At 37.0% G+C, this 26913-nt stretch overlaps 1 protein-coding gene and 1 pseudogene across 12 annotated transcripts; both read left to right on the top strand.

Moving 5' to 3' along the window:
- The first annotated feature begins 4750 nt into the window (after positions 1-4750).
- On the top strand, positions 4751-22746 carry MTRF1L (mitochondrial translation release factor 1 like). 12 transcript variants are annotated; one of them, XM_053591482.1, is made up of 9 exons: positions 4920-5048; positions 8047-8167; positions 8886-8993; positions 9437-9516; positions 11754-11937; positions 12507-12670; positions 17410-17527; positions 18921-19057; positions 20053-22746. In XM_053591482.1, the coding sequence occupies exons 3-9, from the start codon at positions 8981-8983 to the stop codon at positions 20251-20253; spliced, it is 897 nt and encodes a 298-aa protein (XP_053447457.1). In that variant the 5' UTR covers positions 4920-5048; positions 8047-8167; positions 8886-8980; the 3' UTR covers positions 20254-22746. The 12 variants fall into 12 exon arrangements, 10 of the variants coding, with proteins under 10 accessions (XP_053447453.1, XP_053447459.1, XP_053447462.1 ...); XM_053591479.1 differs by having other exon boundaries at positions 8886-9328; XM_053591486.1 differs by having other exon boundaries at positions 8886-9516; positions 11779-11937.
- Positions 12859-12992, top strand: LOC128586837 (uncharacterized; annotated as a pseudogene).
- Positions 22747-26913: the final 4167 nt, after the last annotated feature.

Genomic DNA, 26913 nt, shown 5'->3' with positions numbered 1-26913 from the left:
GTATATTTTGCAAACATATTTGAATGTTTTTCAAACTTCTGACTACTATAAAATATTTGTTCTCCTGAGGAAAGAGTATTCATTCTGTGAACATTTTAGTAATTCCTTACTTGCTACAATTGCAAATATTTATCACTAAAACTGATAGCAAAAATTTGTTTCATATTGTCGGCACAACGCTTACAGTATCCTTGCAGTATACAACAGTGCACAGAATGATAAATACCAGGCTTTGATTTTTTATAAGTATTTTAAAAATTATTAGTCTCACAAATATAGTCCTCTCCAGCCCCAAGTGACATCTTTTCAGATGAATTTAGTGGGACATTCAAACTTTTCACTAATGAAAAGGCTACTAAAGGCCAAGTGCCATTGTAACTGATAAGAGCTCTTGGTTTGGGAATTTTATTCCTGTGACAGAAGTTCTAAAATGAATAGAGAAAAGGAATGCTATTAAGCACTGATGTCAACATTCAGATGTAGTATATTTTATACAGATGTTTAACTTGAAATTTATTCTTCTCTCATTGTTTCTGATATTGCATCACTACCATTTCAGAAACTTTAGAATTTAAATCTGATTACTTACACCTGCCATCACAGCATTACAACTTTAAATAGTTAGAAATAAATATTTTAGAGTAGTAGTTATACAGATTGCTCTTCTGTCCTAGATTTTGATACATTTCCTTTCTATAGATCTAGCTCTTACTGCTGGTTTTAAAAGGATGCTACACACAGTGCTTACTGATGGAAATGTATGTTCACAGATTCACATATGGAGTATAGCATGGAAACTTTAGGAAGCTTGTATTACAAATCTGATTTCACGTTACATTTCTGTTTCGTATGACTTTGGGCAAATTGTTTATCTCCTTTGAGATAAATGTTTCTTATTCTGAAAATGAGGAATATAATAGTTAATAAGATGGCCATGAGCATTAAATAAATAAACACGGAAAGAATAAAGTGTGATATGTAATATTTTATAAAAGTTATTTAGCTCAATAATTATAATTTTTCAGGAATATCTATATTAAGGGTCATTTTATTGCACTTTTGTCCTTGTTTTAAAACATACATACTTTGTACCCTCAATGAATCCCAAATAATATAAATAAATAACCATACTTAAAAATATGATATAATTATTCATCAAAATACAATCAATGTTACTTTAAGGTGGGGCCGTATCAGTGTTATTGCTTTGTTCAACAATATGATCAAAATTATTATTTTCAGTTTACTAATATCACATCAGATCTACACTCCATAAGTGTTTCCTTCAGTCTCTCTCTCTCATGCACACACATATATGAGAGAGAAAAAGAGAGATGAAGATTAAAACTGAAGTTTAAATAGGGCAAATCATTTGAAAATTTTATTTCCAAAGGAAACAAAACCAGGATATGAATAATATAAATATTAAGTCATTTGCCAAAGATGTAAATGGGTAAAGAGTGAAAACTAAATTATAAGAAATTGACCATTAGAAAATATTTTTAATATTTTTTAATATTAAGGTTATATGATTTTCTTTAACAATCTTATGAAAATAAAAAAATTAATAAAAGGTGGTAATGTTTTAGTAAAACCTTTTATTTTAGAATTGTTTTAGATTTACAGAAAAACTGCAAAGACAGTACAGAGAAGTTCCATATACCACATCCGTGGGACAGAGGTCAAATTAATGAACCAGTATTGATGCATTAAGTCCATACTTTATTCTGTTTTTCTTAGTTTTTACCTAACGAGCTTTTTCTGTCACCAGATCCCATTCAGGACATCACATTACATTAGTTGTCACATATTCTTAGGCTCCTCTTAGCTGTGACAGTTTCTCAAACTTGCCTTGTTTTAGATGGCTTTGGCAGTTTTGAGGACTATCAGCCTGTTTTCTTGTAGAATATCCCTTTGTGAGGATATGACTGTTTTTCTCATGACTAGGTAAGTAAGGATTGTGGGAAAGAAGATCACAGAGAGAAAGCCCCGTCATTCTTATCACAAAATATCACAGGTACATGCCACCATCATTACTTTTGTTAGCTGGGACAGTTTCTTAAACTTTAGGCTCCTCTTAGCTTTTAATGTTAACTTTGATCACCAGAATGAGTCAGTATCTTTTAGCGTTTTCCACCGTAAATTAATACATTTTTAAAGAGATTATATTGAAGGTAAGTTTTCTGGACATTTACATGGAGCTGAAAAAGTCTGAGCAGATTCCTCAACACTAGTATTAAGTTTCATTAAATGATTACTAACAAATACTGGAAAGAAAATACAATGAATTGAAAAGTGAAATGGAAAAATAAAGCTCTGAAAGTCTTAGCACGGATATTTGCTTAATAGGGGTGAAAGTAAATTTTTTCCCCTGAACTACCTGGATAATTAATTACCTTGATCCTCTACACATTTTGCATACTACAGATCTTAGTCTGTCATAATTTAAATTAATAACCACTTTGCTTAATGCTTTTCTATAATGCCTTCCGCTGAATGAGGAGTATGACATATGCTCACTATTGAACAATGTATAAGACTTGATATTTTCTCCCCTGGCTTTAACCTATTTGTCATAAATAAAATGTTTATTGTTTATGATTTTTACAATGTTTGCTAAATATTAAAAAGAATTTCCATGTGTTTGGTTCTGTAAAATTTATCATGTTGAAGGTGTATAACTTGTTACTAACATGCTCATTATACTTAGCAATTGATATCCATATATTGGACTCCACCAATAGTTATTAGTGGACTATAACAAAGTTTTGAATGCATGAATACAACTCAAGAGGCACCATGCTTGGTTTATTTTGCAATGCCAGAATAACTTAGGGACTCATAATTTGAATAGGTAATCCAGATTATGGTTCCTCCGATTTTAGTTCTGTTTTTTTTTTTTAATTCTCCCTTCCTTGGATCTATTTTATCATTTACCTATGTATAATATTACAGTTCTTGAAAATGCTACAATTTTCATCATGTAGTAAAATTTGAGCATGACAGAAATGTAAGAAAATTTGTAAATCTCAAACTGGTATATTAATTTTGGATTTTCAAAATAAACTACAGCTGTTTTCATTTGACTATATTGTGGAAATCTATGGATATTATTGTAAAATGCATATGCATACACTGACTTTCTTATAATGTTTTAAATTAATAAAGAACTCACCAATTATCCTTAGACAAGTTTACTGTTTCCTCATTAGTACAATACTGTAGGAATAAAAGGTACACTTACATAGTACTCAAATTGCTTAGGCAACTGAAGGAAAATAATAAATTCAGGCTAGATTCTTTACATTGTTTCCTCGGGTATTATTATTTTGCATTTTATAAATAATAAAATATATTCTTGAAATAATATATGTTTTGAAGATTTATCGTTTTGAAATCAAATGAGTCTCATCATTTTTATGGTTAAAAAAATTCAAGGGTGAGTTTAGACATGGGAAATAGCTGTTTCTAATAGAGTTATAAACAACCTGACCAGCCCTGTTTCATACTCAGAATTAAAATAAAATGGGTTTCAACCACTGTCTTACAACAAGACAGTTTTATAAAGTAATGTAGCTTGAATACACAAAGTAAAACTAACGCGAGGTTAATTAGTTGGAACTTTTAAGTCGCAAAATTATGTTTGCTTTCTGTGAATCAAATATTTAATTCTTCCATCTCTCTGCTTTCGTATGTAATGCTAAGTCATGAATAGCCGCAATGCAAACTCGTTTTCTAAGAATTTTAGAAATTGTTTTGATTAGATTATGGAGGGCTATGTTAACCTGATTAAGAGCTATTTTTTATCATTTTATTTTAAGCAATGCAGAAGCTCTTAAAATATGTCATTTTCTCTCAACAGATCATCTCTTAATAGCTACTGTTAATAGCTACGTATTTCCCAAACAGGCAATTCTCACATTGAGCGCTTAGCCCTTGCGTTCCCAGGACTGTCTTGCTTGCATTAACTTCATCATCTCCGTTTCTCTGGTAGACTGTGACTAGGTCTTTTGAAAACGGCAAAGCATTATACCACAATTAACGTTAGTATTCCTAGCACATTATTTGCTACGTGCAGTTTTTTGCGATGGGATCGGGCTTGGGTCTTTAAGTGCTGTAGTTTTAACACGGATTCACGCAATCTCTTTAAAAAGTAGCTAGCGAAAACTGAGAAAATGAACCTGTAGGCAAGGAAGAAAGTGTTTTGAAAGCAAATCAATTACGTAGCAGATGCAGGGCAGGGACGCAGATTTTGCAAATTTATTCGGTTGTCTTAGAATACATTTGTCACGTCTTGGCTAAAATGAACCTAATCCACCATCGAAAAAAGAAACAAGAGCAGGGAAAAAAGGAAAAGGAATCAACCCACACGCGCGCGACCCCCTAGGGACAGACAACTTCCATGGCTGTGACGCAGAGGTTCTCGAAGCCCCATTCTGTGCCTCCAGTAAAGCGCAACTTGCTACTTCCCCCTTTCAGTCCAAAGATCGCCAGGGCACACGTGATGAGGCATTTAAAAGTACCGGGGTCTCCCGCAGACACACGATAACAGCCCCGCCCCTAAGGCTCCCGGCTGGGTAGCTCCAACTTCTAGCCTCCAGGAATCCTACCGCTTCCCAGCTTAGCCGGAAGTTCCCGCCGGAGCTTCCGGGCGGCGCTTCACCATGGCGCATGCGCCGGGCGGGCCCCGTCCGCTCTCGCCCCTATAGCCGAGCTCGGTTTGGTGTCGCGAGATCTGGTCTGTCTGGAATTTCCTGTCCTGGCGGTACTCTATTGTCTCAAACTAGAGATGCGGGCTGGGCTGCTGTGGGGCTCAGCCCGGTGTTTCTGGGCCCGCTGGGCTGCGGGTCGAGCCCGCCGACCTCTGAGCTGTGGAGGCCGGCAACTGGAGGAGCTGTTCGCCAGTGGCGGGCCCTTGCGGACCTTCCTCGAGTGCCAGACAGGGTCTGGAGCCCGGGCCGAGGTCAGGAAGCCAGAGTTGGTGGCGGCGGCCAAACTGCTGAGCGAGAAGGAGCGAGAGCTGCTTGAAACCGAACACTTGCTGCGTGGTAAGGACGGCCCAAGAGAGCGGTGTTAGAGCAGATTTTTGACGCTTCGTGTGATTTTTCCACTAAGCCACTGGCCATGTACCCACACTCACGAATTTGAAGCCGCTCACTGGCAGCTGGATTTGTTTTGGATCAGAAGACGTGCGTTTTGATCCCATCCTCTCCTGTTGGCTGTCTTGTGTGCCTTTGCCATCATGTTCTGCTCTCTTTCACAGCGTTTAAATGGACGTTTATTGGTTGCATACTCTGTGGCAGAAGCTCATTAGTTCACTAAGGACAAATAATTCACTATGTCTTTGGACTTGAGAACAATGTTTCTCAAAGTGGTAGGGAAACCATATGCACGAGTGTCAGGAATAGTGCTGGTTAAAACCAGACTGAGGACTTAGAATCTGAGACCTATGCATATGAATTTTAACAGGTATCTCAGGTGTTTCACCTGCATTTGAATCTGGAATTGGGGCTTAATTTCTGCATTACTACAAGCTCCTGTGGATGCCGAGCTGTTGGTCCATGGGGTGACCAGGCTCTAGAGAGGGTCACAGTCTATTTGGGTAGACAAAACTACCTATAAACGTAGGAACAAATAAGTAGGAGAGCAAGAATGTGTGGGGAGGCGTTGCACTAATCTAAAGGTCCACCCCTAAAGGATATATGTGAATTATACTAATAGTTTTAACCTTTATCCATCCCTTAATAGGGCATTGCTAAGCTTTCTTTATGCATTAATTCATCCAATTCACTTAACTATGGGGTAGGTACTATTAGCCCCATGTGATTAAAAATGAACCTAAGGCATAAAGAGGTAAAGTAACTCAGTCCAGAGTTACAGTTTATAAGGAATGGAGTTGGGATTGGGCTGCCAATCTCAATCACTGTACTCGTTAACCAAGGATAAAGAAAATATATTGGGAGTGGCAGGTTGAAACCACTTTGTAAGGGGAGTCAAATTTATTAACCTAAAAGGTTGGTTTTTATCCTGTTGTCAGAAAGGACCAGCAGAAGATGTGAGATTGGGGAGTAACAGAATTAGTTTTGTCTCTTAGGAACCTTGGTTCGTGGCAATTTAGAATCCAACCTACAAAAGGATTGAAGATTCCAGGAAAAAGGCAGCTAACAGTAGTCTAAGTCAGAGTTAGGAGGAATCTAAAGTGATTTAAGAGAAAAAGAGCATTCCTATAGTTTTAAAAAACAAAGACTAATAATGGTATTGGGAAAAATATCCTTTGGGCAACAATTAAATTGGTTTCATAGCTTAAACCAAACTTAAAATCCAACCGGATTTTAGGGTTAGCGATTTAAAAACTCAAACTATAGAGACAGTAACAGAATGTTAGAAAGGTATTGTTGACATTTTAAATAACAAAATGTCTTTTGTCAATGTGTTGCACACAATTAGCAGAAATTTAGAGAACTATTTTAGGAGCTTACAGCCTAGTAAGGAAGAGAGATGAGTAAGAAGTGAAGTAAAATATAAATGTATGAGTGTTTAATTTTTGCAGGAAAGAGCAAAGTGTTATATAATAAAAGCAAAGGCTGGCATTTAAATTGATCTTAAAGTGTAAGCAGGAGCTTGTTAGGTGGTGGAAGGGGAAGGAAAGGAAAGCAGAGGTGACCAGCAGGGATAGGTACAGGTACAAAAATGGAGAATGAGCGTGGTGGCTCATGCCTGTAATCCTAGCACTCTGGGAGGCCAAGGTGGGTGGATTGCTTCAGCTCAGGTGTTAGGGACCAGCTTGAGCAAGAGTGAGACCCTGTCTCTAAAAATATACAGGCATTGTGGCAGGCACCTGTAGTCTCAGCTACTAGCAAGGCTGAAGCAATACTCTTGCTTTGAGGTTGAGTTTTGAGGTTGCTGTGAGTTATGACACCATGCCATTCTACCAAGGGTGACAAAGTGAGACACTTTGTCTCAAAAAAATAAAAGGGTACTAAAATGGGAAATAAAATATGGCGGGTGCACAGAATAGATGTGGAAATGATGAGGTAATAGAAACTCAAAACTAGAAAGAAAGACAAGCTTACACGTCAAAGAATGTTAATTTGTTTTATAGGCCTTGGGAAGTTAGCATATGTTTTTAAACAGAGAAGTGACATCTTTATAAAGAAAAGTTAAAGTTGGCATCAGTGTTGAGGATGAATTAGAGTATTCTCCAGAAATCCTGATGCCTGCGAGGCTAGGGAGGAGAATGTTGAAACAGTCCAAGGGAGAGGTGGTGACAGGCACAAGTATGACTCCCAAGACATTCTGGGCAACAACAGGATTTGGTGGCTATGACCTGAAAAGGATGAAGGACAGACAGAATTATAAGAACAGTCTTAAGCTTTCCCATTAAAATGAAAGTATAACATTTAGGAAAAAGATGGGTTTTGCATTGAATGGCCAGGTTAAGTAATAGCTACAAGAAGGACATCCATATAAAGATATCTATACTAGTCTAGGAGGAAAAAAAAAAAAAAACAAACACTGACTTAGGGGAAAAACTGAGCTTGGATAGTCCTATAAGAGCTCTCAGGATATATCGTACATGATAAGTTAAAACCTTAGAAGTGCATGAGAATACTCAAGGAAAATTTGTGAAGAAGAAACAAGCCTAACAAGGCCAGAAATATACAATATTTGAGGAGCAGACAGGGAAGAAAGCTATAGAAGTTCAAGGAAGAATAGGAAGAGCTTTGGAACATTGAACCAGATAAGTAAGTAAAGCTGTAGAAACCAGTTAAAGAAAATTTTAAGAAGTAAGGATTGTCAGTACCTGACTTAGGAAAGTAAAGCTCATCTCCAGCTCATACTGAAAAAAATCATTAGATTTGACAGTTTAGTCACTGGTTATTTTAATAAAAATTTTTTCATTTGTTACTGAGATGTGCTGTAAAGTATAGAACACACAGAGATTTCAGACTTGGTATTAAAATTAATTTTGTAATTACTATACGTTGAAATAACATTTTGAGTATGTTGGGTTTTTAATTTAATTTAATTTTTTTTTTTTTTTAGAGACAGAGTCTCACTTTGTCGCCCTGGGTAGAGTGCTATGACATCATAGCTCACAGCAATCTTAAACTCTTGGGCTCAAGTGATTCTCGTGCCTCAGCCTCCGGAGTAGCTGGGACTACAGGTACCCACCACAGTGCCTGGCTATTTTTAGAAACGGGGGTCTCACTCCTGCTCAGGCTGGCCCCTATGTTGGTTTTTTTAAAAGGTAGTATTAAGATTTATTACTTCTAGACTATGGCTCCAATATACTTGGCCTTGCAAAACATTAGCATTTCAGAACTGAAGACAGCTCAGAGATCATCCAGCTCAGAACTTCTATTTTCCTCATAACTGAGACTCAGACAAGTTAAGTTTGTTGCCCTGAGAGCACCCTAAGAGAGTTGAGCTAGGGCTGGAATTCATTTTACCTAACTTTTGCCATACCATGCACATGTCAAAATAATTCCCACCAGTGCTTCCTGTCCTTAGAAAGAGAATGCTGTTGTCATCCTCCTTGAGTTAATCTTTCTTTCCTTTTTTTGCCCATTCCCAAAACAAACAGAATTCCTTCAACTTGCTACTGTTTTAATATTGATCACATGGTGTTTTAGGTTGCTATTCTTTGTGAGTTTTTCTCCCCTAGAAAAATCTAAATAAAATAAAACTTATCTATAATCCTGCCTTGTGGGCAGGTCTTACATGTATATTATCCCCAGGTCCCAGCATAGTTGGTTTCTAATAGATAAGTGTACAAACTGATACTTTGTTAAGTGTTTGAACTTTAACCACAGAAAACAATTTGTAGTGGCTAAAAAATGTCCTTTTCTCTCTCTTCTTTATTATATTTCTATTGTCCACAGGGAAGAGGAATGAAAAAGTATGTTTTGTAAAGAAAAAAATGAGAACTCAAAGATGAAATAACAAAGATAAAGCCAGAGAAAGCGGGGAATACATCATGTCGACATTCTGTAAATATTAGGCAGAGTCTAATAAATGTTTTTTGGTGGATACTTATTTTATACACATGAACATTTACTAATAAGGCAATAAATAACCTTCAATTTTTTAATTCAGTTTTGGTTCAACTGTGGGAACATTTGTTCCCCTTCTAGTTTCTAACTAGCTAGATTCATTCATTTTTTTTTTTTTTATTGTATAGTCTAAATTGGAAAGTGAAAAGTGTATTTATGTGACTATGGAGGTGAAATTGTACAAAAATTTTAGCTTCTGTATATTTTTTACACCCACATGCTTATGAAAACAAATGCAAAAGATGCTACTTTTAATTACCATTTATTAAAAAGTAAGATAACACATTTTATTTTTCCCTTCAGCTACAATAACAAACTGTAAGTCTGCTGGCAATTTAATATTAATAAAGAAAAATTTAACTGCTATCCTTTTTTCTTAGATAAGAATGAAGATTTAAGGAAACTTGCAGAGAATGAAATAACTTTGTATAAAAAAGAAATAACTCAGTTGAAGCATCAGGTATGGTATTTGCACAGAATAAAGCATTTGCACCATTACTTATGCACTTTATTAGAAGATTATTAAAATAATTCAAGAAATAACTAGTTTGTTACTATTTAGAATAAACTGGCTGGTTTTATTTTTCAGCTTTGTTGAAGTATAACTGACAAAATGTTATACTATTTAAGATGTATGATGCAGCATTTTGATAAATGTATATACTATGAAATGAGGGTCACCACTGTTTTAAAGCAGGAAAAGACAGACTTCATGTGGTCCTGTTTAATCATATTAAAAGTATTGCACCATTGTACACTATATACATATAATGGACTTCAACTTGTACCCCCTAAATCTGCGTTTTTCAAAAAAGACTGTAGAGCTCTCACAGAAAGATAAATGTCACATTGATTGTGTTTTCTGGAAAGACAGTGAAATATTGGTATATCTGCGTATCTCCCCTCTTTTGGTTTGTAAGGGGGTGTGAGGTAGGTACTGGGTAAAAAAGGTCATGGAATGATTGTAGACTGAGCTCCTCAGGGGCAGGAATATTTATGTCTCTGGCACTATTAGAATTGTACACTTAAGAATAGGCCCTCAGGATGTTAAGTTTTGAAAGATACTGCTTTGGTTTTACATCAGGAGAAGTGCAGGAGAACATAAAGGAATCAGACGAAGAACAATCATGAAATTAGAACCACTCTTTGCTAATTCTGCAAAGCAGAAATTAAAGAGTGGCAGCAGTTATCTCTCGAGATAAGTAAAAGAACATGTTAAAATGAGGATGGAGCCAGGAAAGTGAATGCTTAATTTTGAGATTCTGCTTTTTCTTTAGCCAAATATGAAACTTACTGAAAAGTAATGTTGCTAAATCCTGCTTTAGAGGGAGGGTTCTACTATAAGGTGAAAAGTCTAGTGTAGCTTGTCTTTTACTCATTTTCTAAATTTTTTGTGAATTAGAAGGATATGTATTAAAGGGTACACAGCTCAGTAGCTACTAACCAGCTAAAAGAAGTAAAATCTCTCATTTGTTCAAGATTTCAGTGATCGTGTTGTATTAACATAGGCTAGATAGATGGAAAACAGTAACAAGTACAGCTCTTGACCAAGGTGAAGTGTGATAGTTTAGAATTCAGTCACACTGGGTTCAATCCTAGTTCTTCCACTTTCTAGTTGTATAATGTTGGGCAACTAGAATGCCCAGTCCCTGTTAACCTAGTTTTAATGTTGGGCAACTAGATTATTTCAACCCCTCTTCACTTAGTTTTACATCTTATAGTAGAACTGTTAACAGTACCTATCCAAAATTGTTTTAAGAATAATGAGGCCAGGCCCAGTGATCTGAACACTAGGAGACCAATGCAGGAGGATCACTTGAGGCCAGGAATTTGAGGTTTCAGTGAGCTGTGATTATGCCACTGCACTCCAGCCTGGGTGAGACCCTGTCTCTCACATATATAAATAATAAAAAGAATTACAGTATGTATAGTGCTTAGCAGAATGTGTGCCGTATATTAATAAATATTAGTAGCTTTTATTACTAACCCAAGAAGCCTTTATTTTAGATCTCCATAATTGGTACATACTTAATACATAAAACAGTATTGCAACAGGAGAAGGACCTGTTTGGGCAAAAAAGATTTGAGTTCTTGTACCTGCTTGGCCATTAACTAACACTTGGCACTTTAACAAGTAATTTATACCTCTGTTAACCTCAGTTTTCTTTACATGTAAAATGAGGGAATTGGACCAGATCATCTCTTAGGGCCTTTTCATTATCAAAATTACAAATCTCTCTCTTTTATTAAGGAAGTTTAAAACAAATATAAATGCAATCTTGAGTGTTTTTGTTTTTCTGCCATATTAGGCATTAAATTTTAAAAGGACAGAAATAGAATCTTTTGTGTTTTACACAGTATAATACCCTACTCACAGCAAGCACTTAATTCCTATTAACTGAATGGAGAATTGATATAAAGCGTACAAGAGGCAATAAAACAAGCCTACAAGTTTCAGTTGAATCTTGTAGCATCTATAATACAGTTTTGTAATAGTAGTACTTTATGGAAGTTATATATAATACTGTTCTGATTAGCAAGATAATTGATAGTACTCAGCAATATTAAATTATGTGCTTAAAGAAACTTAATTTAAAAATGTGTGTTTAAAATTACTGAATCTAATCATTTATCTTTGGGGGGATAAGTTTTAAATAACTTTTAAATTTAGCAGGGGTGCTATTTTTGTATTTACAGATTATCTTACTTTTGGTTCCCTCAGAAGAAACAGATGAGAACGACTTGATCCTGGAGGTGACTGCAGGAGTTGGGGGTCAGGAGGCTATGTTGTTTACTTCAGAGATATTTGATATGTATCAGCAGTATGCTGCTTTTAAAAGATGGCATTTTGAAACCCTGGAATATTTTCCAAGTGAAATAGGTCAGTAAACTGTTCAAATTGTTTTAGTTAAAGTATGGATTTATCTGCATGTGTGTGAGAAAAAGGGTGAGAAAAATCATGACTACTAGGGCTTTGGAACTTACAAGGATGCTCATCATTTACCTAATAAATTTGAATACAAATATACGAATTTTTTTTAAATGGCCTGTAAGACATAGTGGATAGTCATTCACTAATACCATTGCATGACCAACGATCTTTTAGATGTGTTATTGATGTCGGTTTATTAGCCTCTAAGTGCTTTATGTTTAATAGCTGTTGGCAATAAAGGTAAGTATAAAATACCGATTTTTTTTTTGTTTGTTTGTTTGCAGTTTTTGGCCGGGGCTAGGTTTGAACCCACCACCTCCGGCATATGGGGCTGGCGCCCTACTCCTTTGAGTCACAGGTGCCGCCCTTAAAACACCGAGTATTTTAATGTTTCAGAATCTCTGTGCTTAAATCCTTTTGTAACTTACTTAAATATATTTCAAGAGAGTAGATGTGATGGTCAACTATTGATAAATGACAGGGATAGTAAAATGAATCGTTCCCCTTATATTTTCAAGGTGGCCTTAGACATGCATCTGCCAGCATTGGGGGTTCAGAAGCCTTTAAGCATTTCAAGTTTGAAGGAGGTGTGCACAGAGTACAAAGAGTGCCAAAGACGGAGAAGCAGGGCCGCATTCACACGAGCACCATGACTGTGGCAGTATTACCCCAGCCAACTGAGGTGAGGCACGGTAAGCCCCTCTCCTTGGAATTCCAGGCCTCCAAAATGTTTGCCTCCAGAGTTTACTCAGAGCTTAGTGGATTGAGTATCTCCTTTTCTTAACATTTGGTCCTCCTCACATATTTTCAGTTGCTTTTGATAATCTATTATTTCAGTCCAAAAACTATCATTTTATAATAGATGATAATATCGCTTCTTGGCCTTTTGGCTAAGATCAAGTGTAGTACAATAGATGATAAGAATTAAGAATTTACAAATGATCTAGTCTTGTATTGTCGATATAAGAAGTCTTCTCCACTAACGTAGTCATTGTGTAGCCATTTCTGTGGGTGAAATAATACTGTTTAAATGTGGACTGGTTGCCTTTATGGGAACCATAAACTTTTGTTTTGGCTGGGCACAGTAGTTCACACCTGTAATCCTGGCAGTCCGGGAGACAAAGGTGGGTGGATTGCTTGAGCTCATGGCTTCAAGACTAGCCTGAGTTAGAGCAAGAACCCATCTCTACTAAAAATAGAAAAAAACTGAGTCCAAGAGTTAGAGGTTGCTGTGAGCTATCATGATGTCATGGCACTATCATGATGTCATGGCACTCTACCCAGCGTGACAGCTTGACACTCTGTCTCAAAAAAACAAACAAACAACTTTTGTTTTATGTCACTGATTCCCAGCTTTTTAATAGAATAATATAACTGAATCACATTAAAATGAAAACATTTTTATAGTGTTCATTATGAATATATTCTCATAAAGCTAATTCTCAGTCCATATTTGTAAGATAACTTAGTTTAGAAGTTCTCTTTTGTTTAATTTCCCTTCTGTTAAAAAGTAGTAAGAAATATTCAACTTAGTTTTCAGGATGAAGTATGGATGCTTTGTGGGAGGAGTTTGAGGATTTCTTTTTTCTTTTTTTTTATTGTAGGGGATTCATTGAGGGTACAAGATGTGTCTGTAACACACTGAGACCCCACCCCCTGCCCTCCTTCCTTCCTTCAACTCTTTCTCCCAACCCCCTCTCTCCTTCTCTCTCTCTCTGCTCTCCCCTTTCTCCACCCCCTCCACCATGTCATTAACTGTCCTCATATCAAAATGGAATACATAGGATTCATGCTTTCTTGTGATGCTTTACTAAGAATAATGTGTTCCACCTTCCATCCAGGTTAATAAAAAAGCTGTAAAGTCTATATTTTTAATGGCTGAATAGTATTCCATGGTATACATGTACCACAACTTGTTTATCCATTCCTGGGTTGGTGGGCATTTAGGCTGTTTTGTTTTACATTTTGGCGATTGTAAATTGAGCTGCAATAAACAGTCTAGTGCAAGTGTCCTTGTGACAAAGTTTTTTTTCCCTCTGGATAGATGCCCAGTAATGGGATTGCAGGATCAAACAGGAGGTCTAGCTTGAGTACTTTGAGGTTTCTCCATACTTCCTTCCAAAAAGGTTGTATTAATTTACAGTCCCACCAGCAGTGTAAAAGTGTTCCCTTCTCTCCACATCCACACCAGCATCTGCAGTTTTGAGATTTTGTGATGTGGGCCATTCTCAATGGGGTTAGATGGTATCTCAGGGTGGTTTTGATTTGCATTTAATAATTAAGGATGATGAGCATTTTTTCATCTTTGTTAGCCATTCGTCTGTTGTCTTGAGAGAAGTTCTGTTCATCTCTCTTCCCCATTGATCTATGGGATTGTTGGCTTTTTTCATGTGGATTAATTTGAGTTCTCTCTAGATCCTAGTTATCAAGCTTTTGTCTGATTCAAAATATGCAAATATCCTTTCCCGTTGTGTAGGTTGTCTACTTCTACTTGCTGTGGTTGTTGTCTCCTTAGCTGTACAGAAGCTTTTCAGTTTAATTAAGTCCCATTTGTTTATTTTGGTTGTTATTGTTATTGCAATTGCCATGGCAGTCTTCTTCATGAAGTCTTTCCCCAAGCCGGTGTCTTCCATTGTTTTTCCTATGCTTTCTTTGAGGATTTTTATCATTTCATGCCTTAAATTTATCCTTTATCCATCTTGAATCAATTTTTGTGAGTGGAGAGAGGTGCGGGTCCAGTTTCAGTCTTTTGCATGTGGATATCCAGTTCTCCCAGCATCATTTATTGAACAGGGAGTCTTTCCCCCAGTGTATGTTCTTGTTTGGTTTATCAAAGATTAGATGGTTATAAGTTATTAGTTTCATTTCCTGGTTTTCTATTTGATTCCAAATGTCTATGTCTTTATATTTGTGCCAGTACCATGCTGTCTTGACCACTCTGGCCTTCTAGTACAGCCTAAAATCTGGTATGCTGATGCCCCTGGATTTATTTTTATTACTAAGAATTGCCTTACCTATCTGGGTTTTTTTCTGGTTCCATACAAAACGCAGACTCCTTTTTTCCAAGTCTTGAAAGTACGATGTTGGTATTTTAATAGGGATGGCATTGAATCGGTAGATTGCTTTGGGAAGTAGAGACATTTTAATAACGTTGATTCTTCCCAACCATGGGCATGGTATGTTCTTCCATTTGTTAATATCCTGTTATTTCCTTTCTTAGGGTTTCATAATTTTCTTTATAGAGAAAGAAACCTCTTTTGTTAGGTATATTCCTAGGTATTTCATTTTCTATGAAACTACAGTGAAGGGAGTTGTGTCCTCTTGGCTGTTACTGGCGTATACAAAGGCTACTGACTTTTGGACATTGATTTTTATATCCTGAGACATTACTGTATTTTTTGATGATTTCCAGGAGTCTTGTGGTTGAGTCTTTGGGGCTCTCTAAATGTAAGATCATATCATCAGCAAAGAGGGAGAGTTTGACCTCCTCTGCTCCCATTTGGATGACGTTTATTTCCTTGACTTGCCTAATTGTATAGCACTATGTTGAATAGTAATGGCTTCTGAGGACAACCTTGTCTGGTTCTAGTTCTAAGTGGAAAAGATTTCAGTTTAGCTCCATTCAGTAAGATATTAGCTGTGGGTTTGTCATAGATAGCTTCGATCAGTTTAAGAAATGAGCCACCTATGCCTATACTCTTCAGTGTTCTAATTAGAAAAGCATGCTGGATTTTATCAAATGCTTTTTCTGCATCTATTGAGAGGATCATATGATCTTTATTTTTGCCTCTGTTAATACGGTGGATAACATTTATGGACTTGCGTATGTTAAACCAGCCTTGCACCCCTGGGATGAAACCCATTTGATCATGATGTATGACTTTTTTGATGATAAGCTATAATCTATTGGCTAGGATTTTGTTCAGAATTTTTGCATCTATATTTATTGGTGAAATTGGTCTGAAGTTCTCCTTTTTAAAGTTGGGTCTTTTCCTGGTTTGGTATCAGGGTGATGTTTGCTTCATAGAACGTGTTGGGGAAGATTCCTTCCTCCTCAATTTTCTGGAATAATTTCTGCAGTATGGGAATAAGCTCTTCTTTGAAGGTTTTAGAATTCTGGTGTGAAGCCATCTGGACCAGGGCATTTTTTTGTTGGGAGATTTTTTTATTGTTCCTTTGATCTCAGTGCTTAAAATTGGCCTGTTCAGGACATCTATTTCTTCCAGGCTAAGTCTAGGAGAGGGTGTGATTCCAAATGTTGATCCATATCCTTCACATTGTCAAATTTCTGGGCATAGAATTTCTGGTAATATTCAGAGATAATCTCTTGTATCTTTGTGGCATCAGTTGAGGATTTCTATATTAACTTTGGGAAAAAGTCTTGTTTTATCTTTATATCTTGCTAGGTTCTTCAGATCAAATTTTTGTGACACCTAAAGTAGGAAGGGAGTTTTCTGTTTTGAAATGGCTTATAAAATGGTAGGCTGAGGTCCCACTATTGCCTAAATTCTTCTGGGAGTTGCATGGGGAGATATGGAGGGCCTAGGGAATGGCGTAGGGTTCTTGAAATGTCATAGAATGGGTCATCATTTTTCTGTGAAAAAATACTATTTAAACTTTAGTGCTTTTGATGGTAGCTGTTGGTATAGGGATCTTCACATAATATCCCAGGATATTCATGAATTGACTCTATTCCCATGACTTACCATCTCCCTTTGCTTCACTTCTGTCTCCAAATACATGTTTGAAATTGAACAAACCCTTCCTGAAGTTCTCAATCTAGCATTGTTTTTTTCTCTGGTAACATCTTTAAACTTAGAAAAATTCTACAGAATCTCCCTTTAGTTTATACATTCATATTTCTAACAATAGCTAAGTTCTCTGTTTGTGTTAAGGGAATAATTTAAAGACAATCCCATTTTATGAGGATTAGGGTGGGTTTGTTTTTGTTCCTGTATGATGTTTTATTTTTTTGGATACAGTCTTACTCTGTCACCCTCGGTGGAATGCAGTGGCGTCACAGATCATAGCAACCTCAAACGCTTGGGCTTAAGTGATTCTCCTGCCTCAGCCTCCCAAGTAGCTGGGACTACAGGCACCCAGCACAACCCTGGCTATTTTTTTGTTATAGTTGTCATTGTTGTTTTAGCAGGCCTGGGCCAGATTCAAACCCATCAGCCCAGGTGTATGTGGCTGGTGGCCCTAACCACTGAGCTACGGGCGCCAAGCCCTGTATGATGTTTTGTTTTGATTCTCTACTCTTTTGAAAAGGGAGGGTTCAAAACTTCCAACTACTTGTAGTCTTAAACAGTCTCAATTTTGTTATGAATTCTGTATGTGACATTTATAAATTAGTAGTTCTTACCTTTAAACAATTGGGATATGTAATTTTTTTTAAATCCCAACTTTTCTTCTGTATAGATTAATCTGGTGATTAATCCTAAAGATCTGAGAATTGACACTAAGCGAGCCAGTGGAGCTGGGGGACAGCACGTAAACACCACAGACAGTGCTGTCCGCATAGTTCACCTTCCAACAGGTACGTAAGTACTAATTCCTTCAGCATAACACTGAAGAAGGAAATCAATTTCCAAATGCCTAATTATCTGTTTTAATAGATCCTCAACTACCAGAGGAATGTATACTAAGAATTGATATTTAAATCCTTAGCTGATATGATATTCTCTGGGATAATTTTAATTGCAAAGCCAGGAAGAGGGAGGGATCTAAACCCAGGGAATTTAAAGACTATGAGTAGAAGGAGTGGGCACTTTCAGGTGGCCTTCTGAAGTTTATGCTTAATGGTTTTAGCTACTTTAAAAAAAAAAGAATCCTCACAGTGAAGTAATTATCATAGGTTCTTTACCAGAAAAAACACTGAAACGCTGGTTCTTAGTCTTTTGTTGGGGTAGGAGAACATGGACTCCTACCCACAAACATATACACAGGAAAAGTTTTGCATATTATTTCAGATGTTTCTTTCCATTAATTTCAATCACCTACCTCCAAGGAATCTGATTGTAGACAGGCAAAGAGACTGCATCTCAGTCTTTGTTAAGTCTCCACCGTGTACTAGCGGGCAGAACCACTTAGTGTCCCAAAAGTCATCACACATAGAGAAAATGGGAAATTATAGCTAAAGGTACCTTTATTTACAAAATACTCATAGAATTTTACAAAGTATTCACAAAATATTCTCTGACTCTTTATAAAATTTTGCAGACCTGTGTTTTATAATTATTGTTACTGTGATTTACATGTGATAAAGCTAGATAGCAAGCCTTAGTTATCTAGAAAGAATACAAGAATATCTTACTATGACTGATTTCAAATTGCCATAATTATCATTAACCAATAGTGGTTGATGTGAGTGCTGGATTGCCATGATTTTGTTTTTTGTTTTTGGCCAGGGCTGGGTTTGAACCCGCCACCTCTGGTATATGGGGCCAGTTGCCCTACTCCTTTGAGCCACAGGCGCCACCCGATTTTGTTCTTTTAGTTATAGAAAAATCTGCATGTTAACCGTGATGGTGTCTTATATAATATAGGGTACATGAAAACATGGAAATCCTCAAAAAAATATTAATAGTGATTATCTCTAGTAATAGAATATTTAACTTCTAGTAGTTATTACTTTAAAAACATTTTGGTGGCTAGCTAAAGGAAAACAATCCATATTAAATGATTTATGCTTATTATTTACTGTGTCTACACCTTCAATATGGAAAAACTTTTGCTACAGTTCAAACTTAAATTTTTAGTTTTCTGATAAACTGTACAAGTAATTAAGTTTATAGTTTCTTTTTTATTAGAGTCCTTTTTTTCCCCTCATAAAGGAAGAAGAAAAAGGATGAGAAGGAAAAGGAGTATTCCTTGCTAAAAAAAAGAAGAATTTTTTATTAAAACTCTTTAATTCTCATAACACTATTCAGGTGTTGTTTCTGAATGCCAACAAGAGAGATCCCAACTGAGAAATAGAGAGATGGCAATGAAAAAGTTACGTGCAAAACTGTACAGCATGCATCTAGAAGAAGAGACGAGTAAAAGATACAATGCTAGGAAGATTCAGGTAAAATTAGTTTTAAAAATGTTTTTAAAGGACAAAAATATTTTACGTAACTCGGTTTTTAGATAGCTTGACTGAGGGTTATGCTTGTTTTATAGAAATCTTAGATTTCAATCTTGTTTTCTGTATTCAAAGGCATTTTTCTCAAACTATTAAAGTTGTTTAAAAAAGATACACTGAGTCTTTATTTTTAATCCTTTGAAAGTGTAAAAGCAAGTAAATTGGAAAGCATACTGAACTTACTGTCTTCCTGTTTAGTATTTACTGTATAACTACCAAGCCTTTAAGAATTCGTCAATATGGAGTGGGTGCAGTGGCTCATACCTGTAATCCTAGCACTTTGGGAGGCGAAGGCAAGAGGACTGCTTGTGGCCAGGAGTTCATGGCCAACCTAAGCAACATAGTTAAGACCTTGTTTCTCCAAAAAAGAAAAGAAAAAACCAGGTGGGCATGGTGGCACATGCCTATAGTCCCAGCTACCTGGGAGACTGAGGCAGGAGGATCACTTTAGCGTGGGAACTGGAGGGTGCAGTGAGCTATGACATCGCTGCACTCTAGTCCAGGCCAGAGAGCCAGACTCTGTCTCAGAGAAAGAGAAAAGAAAGAAAGAAAATAATTCCTCAGTATGGGAAATTCACCTTCCCTCCAAGGAAGATGACTACATTAATGCAAAGAACATACATCACCACCGTGTAATGGTTATTGGTATCTTACAGATGGGAAAACTAAAGTTTAATGTTGAAACGAGTAACCTAAAGTCAGAGAGCATTGAAGTGGTAGAGGTAGAATTCAAATAATATCAATCTGTCTGATTTTAAAGCCTGTGTTCTTCTATATCATGTTCTCATGTCATTTAGGGATTTAAAATGTTTAAAACTTGTTTCTTAAATTTTGGTTTATCTTACAAATGAAGAATTTAATCTTGAGTTAAATTTATAGGTTTAAGTTGCTCGGAATCTAAACCTAACTGCATCTCACGTCTTGTTTTATACATATAGGTTGGAACTAAAGGAAGATCAGAGAAAATAAGAACGTATAATTTTCCACAGAACCGGGTCACGGATCACAGAATAAACAAGTCACTGCATGATCTTGAAACTTTTATGCAAGGAGATTATCTACTGGATGAACTTGTACAGTCATTGAAGGACTATGCTGATTATGAATCTTTAGTAGAAATTATTTCCCAAAAAGTTTAAGTCAATTTGTTATTAAAAACTTTTATAGCTCAGAAAAATTCTGTTATAGCAAATGAGATCGTATGTAAATAATTACCAGTGTTCTCTTGAAAAACATGAATTAACAGTTGGAAGTAATATGCATGTTCTTAAAGCATCTTGATAAGTAACAAATACTTCTCAATGTATTAACAAAAAACATACAATATACAGATGATGTCCCTCAATTTACATTGGGGCTACTTCCCAATAATAAACCCATAGTAAGTTGAAAATATCTTAAGTCAAATTCATGTAATGCTAGCTACACAGTACACAGTCCCTTACTTTGACTAACAAATTTTCAGCTTTCTGATGATATGAAAGGGATATACAATTGTAAGTTATGGGGAGCTCCTTGAGCTGAGGGGGGACTATGTCCCACTAAACTGCCAATAAAATCAGAAAATCATTGTAAATTGGAGACCATCTGTAATCATGACTGTGAATCTTAGGCTTACCTTTACAAGTAGGCAAAGGGGAAAATACCCATTTGCCCTGTGTTACGTAAATAATGGGTAATCAAAAATTTGACTTTGTTATGAAAAACTTAAAATATAAAATAGATATATGACATTAAATACTATATTGGTCAGGGTCTAGTCTTACAGTAAGGTTTCTTACAGTAAGGTTTTAATATAAAGAAATTTTAATTGATAATGGAGTTAGCTATTAAAAGAGAAAAAACTTTTATACATACATTAGAAACTGAAATAGAGTACCTAAGGCAGTTATCAAATCATAATTTGAAGAGAATGCGCTCCTTTGCAATGTTTATGACAGGCATTCTATAATACCTTCTTAAGATGTTAATGAATGCAGCATTCAGCGACCTATACAACTCAAGAATACAATAAATACAGCAGGACCAATCAGTCATATTCAGTTTCTCCCACTGTTCTGTCCTCTTGGGTCTTTCAGTTTCTAGGGTTGTTATGAATGGTACATATTCACAGGTTATTAAATATTATAATGTACTATTAGTTTTCCCTTACCTCTTCTCATAGATAACTAGAAATTAGACTGAGAGTATGAAGTCTTGAATGTTGAAGTTCATTCTGTAAATAAGGGGGAGCTATTAAAAGTTTATTTTCTTTATCCCCATCCCTCTCCACTCTTTTATCCCTTGCCTTGTGGGAAAAGAAGGTATAAGAGCTGTACTAACTAGGGTAAGAAAAACCCTTGATCAATTTTTAAACTTCACGTCCATTAGAACATCATAATACTTAGGTAATTTTAACAATATAAATTAAAAATATATATCTAGGTATATTATGAACACATGCAGAGTAATGCAGGTCTGTGAACTGACACCGGCTCCTTCACCTACTAATATTTATTCCTACATGATCAATGTAATTGTAAAAACCCAGGAAAAGGTAAGAGTAGACCACTGTAATCCTGGCACAAGAAGCCTAGTGTAATCCTAAGTTTTAACATTTTAAGGTCCTTGGAATTTGCAGATGTTTGCACAAACACAACTACCATCAACACAACTACCTTAATTACCGGCAGTCCTTAGTTACAAACATCTGACTTAGTGCAACTGGCACTTAGGAACAGAGGCTATTACAGTAACTGCCTGAGTTACAAACATCCAAGTGACATATGACTTGCATGTAGAAAGGAGGCTATTGCAGGTAATAGGTAAATACACTGTTCCAACTTACATACGAGCGTGGACAAACCTACAGACCCTCATTTATAATGAGGTGACTGTATAAACGGTGCACTGTCACTTTACCTGCCTTTTGTCACGCTGCCCTGCCCCCTCCACCTAGAAAATACTCACATTCTGTCTACCTTTGTTTTGAGGGTTCTGCCCTCAATAACACAATAATGAGTTATAAAAGAGCTTGATGGAGGGAGTCTGGCCTTTGTGCCCTTCTGCATTTGCCATGTGAAGATAAAGCATCCTTCCCCTCAAGACACCCCAAAATTCAATGATTCCAGGTGCCATCTTGGAAGCATGTAACAGTCCTCATCAGATGCCCATGCACCTGTTCCTGGATTTCCCAGTCCCCCAAACTGTCAGAAAAGACTCTGTTCTTTATAAGTTATCTAGTTTGTGGTACTCTGTTATAGAAACACTAAACAGACTAACACACCTCACCTGGACATTAGATGGAAATAAATTCACTGGTTAATTCTGTCTCAGACTGTGCTTAACAAGGAAATGGGAAAAAAGGGTCCAGGGAATAGGGCAGACTAGTATTGTTAGACCTCTCACATTGTCTCATCAATGGCCAAGACTGTTTTAGTCATTCTTACTTTTCCACGAGTGAACACAACATTCTTATGTAATAGGCACTTACATAGGTGTCTAAAGGCAGTTATATCCAAAGAATTTGTCTAAAAATCTGTTAGGATTGTTAAGAGCCAAAATTCAACTTAATTTCAAAAGGGTCTATAGCACTAATAAGTCAAAACTCATTAGCTACGATAGCAATTCTGAATATTTTGCAAATACTATGATTAAAATGGCACTTATCATTTTGCTTTATAACTCATTTCTCATTGTGTGATCTCCATTTCTTTCATGGTACTGGCATTCTCCATCTCTCAAATTTATGTGGTCACCTTAGATTCCTATTCCTCTCACTATACTGCTAATTTCTACTCCCTGCAACACCCTCATCCTCTCTAAGCCGAGGACCACTACTCTTGTCCAGAATTACTTCTTTTGGACTACTTTAATAGTCACCTGACTTCCTACATCCTATCTGGTTATTTTATTAACTGGTAAATTAATCCTTCTAAAAAGCAAGACCCTGATCTTGTCATTCTTCGCTCAACTATGTAATACCTCCCCATGGCTGCCCATATATATGTATATGTGTATGTGTGTGTGTATATATATATATATTTTTTATTTTTATTTTTTTTTTTTTTGAGACTCACCATGTTGCCCTCGGTAGAGTGCTGTGGAGTCACAGCTCACAGTAAACTCCAACTCTTGGGCTCAAGCAATTCTCTTGCCTCAGCCTCCCAAGTAGCTGGGACTACAGGTATCCACCACAATGCCCAGCTATTTTTTTGTTGTAGTTGTTTAGCTGGCCCATGCTGAGTTTGAACCTGCCACCCTCAGTGTATGTGGCTGGCACCATAACCACTGTGCTATGGGCGCCGGGTCATGGCTACCCATATATTATCAAAACTCTCTCACCAGTGTACATAATACATCCATAATCTGTCCAGCATATCTTTGTATTAGCCCATTTTACACACCACCTCCTTTATGCCACATCAAATTAAGTTTTCCTGATAAATGCACCTGCATTTAAGCTTTCCTCCACTTTGTTGTTTTTGCCATGGAAGGGTTCCCTAATCCCCATTTCCCTAAAAGATCCCCTACAGTAGCGGTTTTCATCCAGACACAACTTTGTCCCCCAGGGGAGATCTGGCAATATTTGGAGACAGTTACCACAACTGGGAGGGAGAATCAGAGACTAGGGATGCTGTTAAACACCCTAAAATGTGCAGGACAGCCCTCCCCAACCAAAAATAACCTGGCCCAAAATGTTAATACTGTTGAGGTTAAAAAACCTTGTCCTACAAATTATTCATGTATCCTGATACATAGAAATTAACGTGTCTGTTCTGTAAAAAACCCAAGTAAAACTTTAAATGTATTTGACTCATCCAGGGTTCCATTATAGCTTTATTGTATATACCTTATCCTCCCAACACCTCATGATTCTTTTATTAAAAAAAAAAATTATTTTTCTTTTCAGTATCTCCTTTGCTGAAAATATTCAATAATTATTTAATGGGCATTTAGTAAGTCTATTATGGGGCAAGGCCACAGAGAGAAAACACAAGGGTAGGAACCATGTCCAAGTTATTCTCATATACCAGCAGTTCTCAACCTGTGGGTCGCAACCCCTTTTGGGGTCGAATGACCCTTTCACAGGGGTCACCTAAGATCATCCTGCATATCAGATATTTATATTACGATTCATAACAGTAGCAAAGTTATAGTTATGAAGTAGCAACAAAAATAATTTTACAGTTGGGGGTCACACAACATAAGGAACTGTATTAAAGGGTCACGGTATTAGGAAGGTTGAGAATCAATGCCATATACCTTACAATATTTTACACATGGTAGGTCACCAATAAGAATTTGACAAAAGACTAAGGGCAATTCTCTCTGGACTTCATCTTGCCAACAGTGCTGATAGGCAGGAAGAAAGAGATATCTAGTTACTGGCAACTAGTAAAATTCAGAATGGCCCTTTCTAAGTTTTTCACTAAAGATAAAAATTAACTGGTACCCATGAACCTACTGAACCACTGTCAGTTATAAATTTTAATTATAATCAATTAAAGCTCAAATATCATTTAAAGTCAATGATTAAGTAACCAAATAAGCTGAAAAAAATACTGAAAAATTATTCCAGTCTGCATCAAAATGTGTCTGACTCTTTATATTACTAACTTTGATTTTCCCTGTAATATACATGTATCGGCCTTTTGGGCGGAGAAAAAAAATGCTGTAGGTCACTTTTAAACTGTGGTTAAAAGATTATACCCCAGGTTCTCAACTAATTTAATGAGAACCTTTACTTCCCTTAAATTTTGTATTTCTTTCCACATCTGAAAATAAAAGAGGCAAAAAAAGACTTCTAAGGTCAGGCCGGTATGGTAGCTCATGTCTGAAATCCCAGCACTTTGGGAGGCTGAGCTGGGAAGACTGTTTGAGCTCAGCTGTTTTTTGTTTTTTGAGACGGTCTTCACTTTGTCTACCTTGGTAGAGTGTCATGGCATCATAGCTCACAGCAACCTCGAACTCTTGGGCTCAATCAATCTTTTTGTCTCAGCCTCCCTAACAACTGGGACTACAGGCCTGCGCAACACCCAGCTATTTTTAGAGAAGGGGTCTCGCTCTTGCTCAGGCGGGTCTCCAAATTGTCAGCTCAAGTGATCCACCGGCCTCTGCCTCCCAGAGTGCTAGGATTACAGGCTTGGCCTGAGCTCAGGAGTTTTAGACTGGAGTGAGGTCAAAGTGGGAAGTAATGTGAAAATGTACTATTAACAACCAGGATACCAACAACATTATTTCCCAGGATACCATAATAAGAACATAGACTTTTTAAAAATCCTGCAAAAGGGGATTGAGAATCTCTGCTGTGGTTCTAAGAACCACAAGGTGAGAATTAACTTACATGTCTAAGCACAATCATGACACAATCAAATAATGCTCAGCCTATGATGAGGATTAAAGACTAACATTTACATTCTTTCTATAGTACATAAAAAGAAGCTATTACAGTTTTAATACTTACTCAACAAATAACCTCCTTGCTAAAATCCCTCCAACAGCTACTGGTTGCAATCAGAAAAGAGTCTAAACTATATTGAAACCTATGAAGTCCTACAGGATCTGGTTTCTGTCTACTTCTTTGACCTCATCTCCTAATCTCCCAATTTCAAGAAGCCCTAGTGAGACATTCCAGTCTCTCCTTGGTTTATTCTGCAACTCTTTGCACAGGCAGTTTAACATTCACATCTTGACTCAAAGGCTCAGAAACCTTCCCAACCATCCAAAAGCCTTAACCTACACCCCTAATCTCTATTCTCTACCCCACTATGGTTTTACATCGTCTTTCATATACAGAAATCAATTGCCAATTTCTTCCCATCTGTATGTAAACTTCTGAATACCAGTATCTCCAGGACACAGCACCAAAGGCAGACCCTGTTACAGGCTTAAGGCAAGCAATACATGCCTCAGATGCAAAATTTAGAAGGATGGCAAAAATTTCACTAATTGACAGTATTGTAACATTTTTAAAAATGAAATTTAATGCAAAAAATCCAAATGATTATCAAAATTTTAAGTAAAGTCAGGATCCACCCAGCACTGTTAGGTCTAATCCCAAATCCTGACCCTGCCTCACACAGGACTCGTCACTAACTGTACCGAACCCTCAACTATTAACATAAGCCAACTATTAAGTCTATCAGAGGCTGCTGAAGAGCAAAAGTGGAAACAGCCAAAGATGAGGATTTGTGCTTTGGGGATCTTACATCCCGCTGCATTACTGTGCTGTGGCTAAGAGCTGCGCTCAAGGGATGCACCGTCACCGCTTCCGTATTCGAATAGTGAAAAGTTCAGCATCACTAATGACACGGTGTAATTTTAATTCTTAACGTCATTCCAGCCATCACTAAAAAATATTCACCTGGCCAGGGGCCTCTAACCCAAGAGACTGGAGATTTTTATTAATTCTTTTTGGGGAAGCAGATTAGTGGCTCTTGCGCTTGGCCCCTGAAGAAACATCCCGGGGAAGCGTAGATTCAAATTCAGTAAACTTAACTTCCGTACAATAGCATCTGCAGAACGGTGGTTAAAAAATACAAATAAATGTGCTTACAAGGAAAAAGTGTCCTACTGTGAACCCTGCCGAAAGGCCCTGCAAGAACACTACAGCAAGGGTGGCGCCCGCAAACGCTGGGAGGAGCCGGGGTCCCTCGAGTCTACCGGTTCCCTGCACCTCGCCAGGGAAAGCCTCGGACCCCACCGCGCAAGCGCCGACCCGCCAACTCTGTAGCCACCGCCCTGCAAAGGCGCCTGCGCAGGGGCAAGGGACAGGGGAGGAGCGCTATTAGGAGGGAGAGGAGAGTGCGCGCGTAAAT

The sequence above is a fragment of the Nycticebus coucang genome, chromosome 5 (assembly GCF_027406575.1).
Source record: "Nycticebus coucang isolate mNycCou1 chromosome 5, mNycCou1.pri, whole genome shotgun sequence".
NCBI lineage: Eukaryota > Metazoa > Chordata > Mammalia > Primates > Lorisidae > Nycticebus > Nycticebus coucang.
The sequence above is the reverse complement of the archived record's forward strand: the minus strand, read 5'-3'. Positions and strand labels throughout refer to the sequence as shown.